Source organism: Rhagoletis pomonella, unplaced genomic scaffold (assembly GCF_013731165.1).
Source record: "Rhagoletis pomonella isolate Grant_MI unplaced genomic scaffold, Rhpom_1.0 Rhpom_scaffold_00009, whole genome shotgun sequence".
NCBI lineage: Eukaryota > Metazoa > Arthropoda > Insecta > Diptera > Tephritidae > Rhagoletis > Rhagoletis pomonella.
Genome location: NW_023458563.1, coordinates 30,109,208 through 30,113,104, shown reverse-complemented (window position 1 = coordinate 30,113,104; position 3,897 = coordinate 30,109,208). Strand labels below are relative to the sequence as shown.

At 43.2% G+C, this 3,897-nt stretch overlaps 1 protein-coding gene across 1 annotated transcript; it reads right to left on the bottom strand.

Moving 5' to 3' along the window:
- Positions 1-1,629: 1,629 nt before the first annotated feature.
- Positions 1,630-3,627, bottom strand: LOC118745484. The gene has a single exon (XM_036478932.1). The coding sequence runs from the start codon at positions 3,625-3,627 to the stop codon at positions 1,630-1,632; it is 1,998 nt and encodes a 665-aa protein (XP_036334825.1).
- Between the last annotated feature and the right edge of the window lie 270 nt (positions 3,628-3,897).

The window sequence follows — 3,897 nt, the reverse complement described above, 5'->3', positions numbered from 1 at the left end:
TCGCAGCTGAAGGTCCGATAAATATTCGCGGGACCACCGATTCCAAAACTCGCGTTTGAGGTGAGAAACAAGTTTCCATCTTGTTAATAAATTTGTTTGCTGTGGCCTAGACGTTGGATCAACTTGGGCATTAAGGGGTTCTCCTATGAGGAAGTGGCCTGGAGTTAAAGCTGTTAGATCGTTAGGATTGTCGGACATTGGGCTGATTGGTCTGGAATTTAGGATTCCTTCCACCTCGATGATTACCGTGTCCAATTCTTCATACGTTAAGGACGCTGTCGTAGATGCTTAGCTGATTTTACCGCTGCTTCCCATAAACCGCCAAAATGTGGAGTCCTAGGAGGTATAAAATGAAATGTTATTCCTTTTCCGCTGCACTGCTTTACTATTGATTCTCGTGATGAATTTCCATAAACAACGTCAGTAAGTTCAGAAAGCTGGTTTTTCGCGCCTACAAAATTGGTTGCGTTGTCACAATATAAATTTTGACAATGTCCTCTTCGGCTTATAAATCGTTTTAAGGCACCAATAAACGCATCCGTCGTTAAGTCGCTGACTAATTGCAAATGCACTGCCTTTGTGGCAAAACAGCAAAATACCGCTACATAGGCCTTTTGTGGTTTCTTTCCCCTTATCTTGAAGTGAACCCAAAATGGCCCGCAGAAGTCCACGCCTGAGTTGATGAATGGTCTTGCTGGAGTTACTCTTGTTGAAGGCAAGTTCCCCATAATTTGACTCATTAGTTTTGGCTTAGCCTTGGTGCATCTTACGCAGTTGAGCACAATTGATCGTGTCAGCAATTTTCCCTTTATAGGCCAAAATCTTTGCCTTGTGTAAGCTAAAAGCGCTTGAGGTCCACAATGACGGTTTTCTTTATGGATCATTTGTACTAATAATTTGGCGAGTTAATTGTTATGTGGAATTAGCATAGGGTGTTTGGCATCGTATGCAAGTTCTGATGCTTGTAGACGCCCTCCAACTCGGATGATACCATTATTGTCCAGAAACGGTGACAGGCTGCGGAAAGAACTTTTTTTGCGAACTTCGTTGTATTTTTTAAGGTGCTGAAGCTCTTCCTCAAAGTCCGATTGCTGCATTGTACGAACGATTACCATAAGCGCTTTTTCCAATTCGTGTACGGTCAAGGGAATGTCTGACTCCCACGATTGGTTTCTGGCCTGGTTGATAAATCTCAGCATGTAGCCTGTCACTCTTTGTAATGTTTTGAAAGAGCCATTGTGTCGAATGCTATAAAGTACGCTTCCTTCATGTCCAGTGGTTGCAACAGCGACTGATGTCACCCCTTTCCGTTCCATGTTGATACCTTCGTCGATTACTGATAATGCCTTGGAATACTTTGAAGGCCAAGTGTCTTCTTTACCAAGCAAGATTGTTGGCCCATAAAACCACATATTGCAGGTTTCTAGTCTCCCCGGCGGCAGTCCTCGTGATAGAATGTCAGCTGGGTTGCCTTTTGAGCTTATATGCCGCCATTGTTCAGCGTTAGTGTGCTCATGAATAAAAGCTATACGGTTTGCCACAAATGTTTGGTATGATGCTGAGGATGAGTTAATCCATGCCAACACGATTTGTGAATCAGTCCAAAAGTAAGTAGCCACATCGTCTAGCTTAAGGTCTGATTTTTACCCTTGTAGTTAGTTGAGCACCCAGTACTGATGCACAGAGCTCAAGCCGAGGAATAGTTTGCCGTTTCAAGGGTGCCACACGAGATTTTGCACAGAGCAGCCTCACTTGTACTCGTCCCTCATCCAGCTCGGATCTAATGTAAATCGTAGCACCATATGCCTTTTCTGATGCGTCGGAGAAGACATGAATTTGAATTTTTGCTGGGATGTATCCTTCAAACACGTGCCGTGAAACTTGTATGTTGTCCAATTTTTGCAAATCATTTCGAAATGTTGTCCATCTCTCATTCAAATCGGCTGGTAATGCTTCATCCCATGTCAGCTTCAGTTGCCAGAGATCTTGAATAAACATTTTTGCCATGACTACAATTGGTGCTAGTATCCCCAACGGATCGAATAGCCTTGCAAGTTCGGCGCTGACTGAGCGTTTAGTTGCAAGACTGCAGCTTCCTAGGCATACCTTTACGCAGAATCTATCCATCTTAGGCATCCATGTTAACCCCAACGTTTTAATAGTTTGATTGATGTCATTGTCAAAGTCTACGTCAACTTCTTGTACCTCCCTGCTAACATTTTGCAGTAATTGTGAGTGATTGGTGCACCATTTTCTTAGGTTAAGACCACGTTGTTTTAAGATGTGTATCAGTTGCTGTTGGATTTCCATCGTCGTGGTTAAGCTGTCTGACCCACCGATTCCGTCATCTACATAAAAATTGTCCTGCAGAAACTGAGCACCAAGAGAATAATGTAATGCATTTTCTTTTGCAATTTTCTCCAAACATTTGGTGGCTAAATATGGAGCAGATCTTGTCCCATATGTGATTGTATTTAGCTGATAATGCTTTATTGGTAGGCTTGAATTCCTTCGCCAGATGATAAGTTGGAATTTGCGTTCGTCCGGTTGAATGAGCATCTGTCGATAAATTTTTTCTACATCTGTGGTGAAGACGAACCTGGGCAAACGGAAGCGAAGTAAAATGGTGAAAAGATCGCTCTGAACAGTGGGTCCGGTATACATGAGGTCATTCAAAGACATGCCAGTGGACGATTTTGCTGATGCGTCGAACACCACACGTAATTTTGTAGTGCGGCTTTCGGGTCTCACAATGCAATGGTGAGGAATGAAGTACCTAGGTTTACTGATGGAATCAATATCCACTTGCATCATGTGCCCCAAGTTCTCATATTCCTCCATAAATTGTACATATTGATTCTTTGTCTGGAGCGATTTTGCCAGTCGACGTTCTAAGGCCAGGAATCGATTATACGCCATCCCATCGGATTCCCCTAAGGCCTCCGGATTTTCATGAAATGGTAGCCTTACCATGAATCTCCCATTTTCATTGATGAGTGTATGTTGTGCGAAATGAGCTTCGCACTGTTTTTCTGCTACGGAATGTAATTTTCTTAAAGTTGCAACATCCTCAAGTTCCCATAATCGAGCAATGGCTGCATCTAAGTTGATGTCATTGTTGGTACAGATTCCACATATTGCATTTGAGATGTAGTTGCCACCAACTTTTCCCGCGATGATCCATCCCAGCACTGTATTTTGCAGAATGGGTAGGTCATCTGACAGTTTGATTTGCCCTGCTGCCATCAGTTGGTTGTAGAATTCCGCCCCCAACAATATATCAATTTTGTCGGGACGATTGAATGATGGATCGGCTAACATGATGTTCTCAGGAATTTTCCATTCGTCGATCTTGATTTCTTGCGACGGCTGCGGGGATATAATCTGAGGCAATACCGCTGCCTCTAGCCGCGTTGTAAAGTTGTTGATCCGAGACTGTAGCGCCACATTGACTCGATGCTGTATCTTAGTGCTCCTTGACCCGATGCCACTAATGGAGATTGATGATGATTTAGTTGAGATGCCAAGACGTTTAACCAATCGTTCAGTCACAAAATTAACTTGTGAGCCGGAATCGAGAATTGCCCGACACTGCACTTCTGTTCCGATTCCTCTAACTTTCACCATGGCAGTGCTGAGTAGTACATACGTGTTTGACTTTGTGTGCTTTGCGGTGGTAAGTGACGCCGCTTCGTCTTTTGATGGCGTTGATTTGGTCCTGGATGGTGTAGTACTTTGCGATTCGTTGCCTTGTGTTGGAGTGGCTACTTATGTAATGTCTTTGCTCACATCCCTTTTTAAATCCTCGAAATGTAACAGCGCGTTGTGTTTTTTGTTGCATTTCAGACAGTTTCTTAATATACAATTTTTAGAACCATGTCCTGGTTTTAGGCAATT

Coding starts and splice junctions, on each gene's coding strand:
- LOC118745484 (XM_036478932.1), bottom strand. CDS start 3,627: ATGGTGAAAGTTAGAGGAATCGGAACAGAAGTGCAGTGTCGGGCAATT.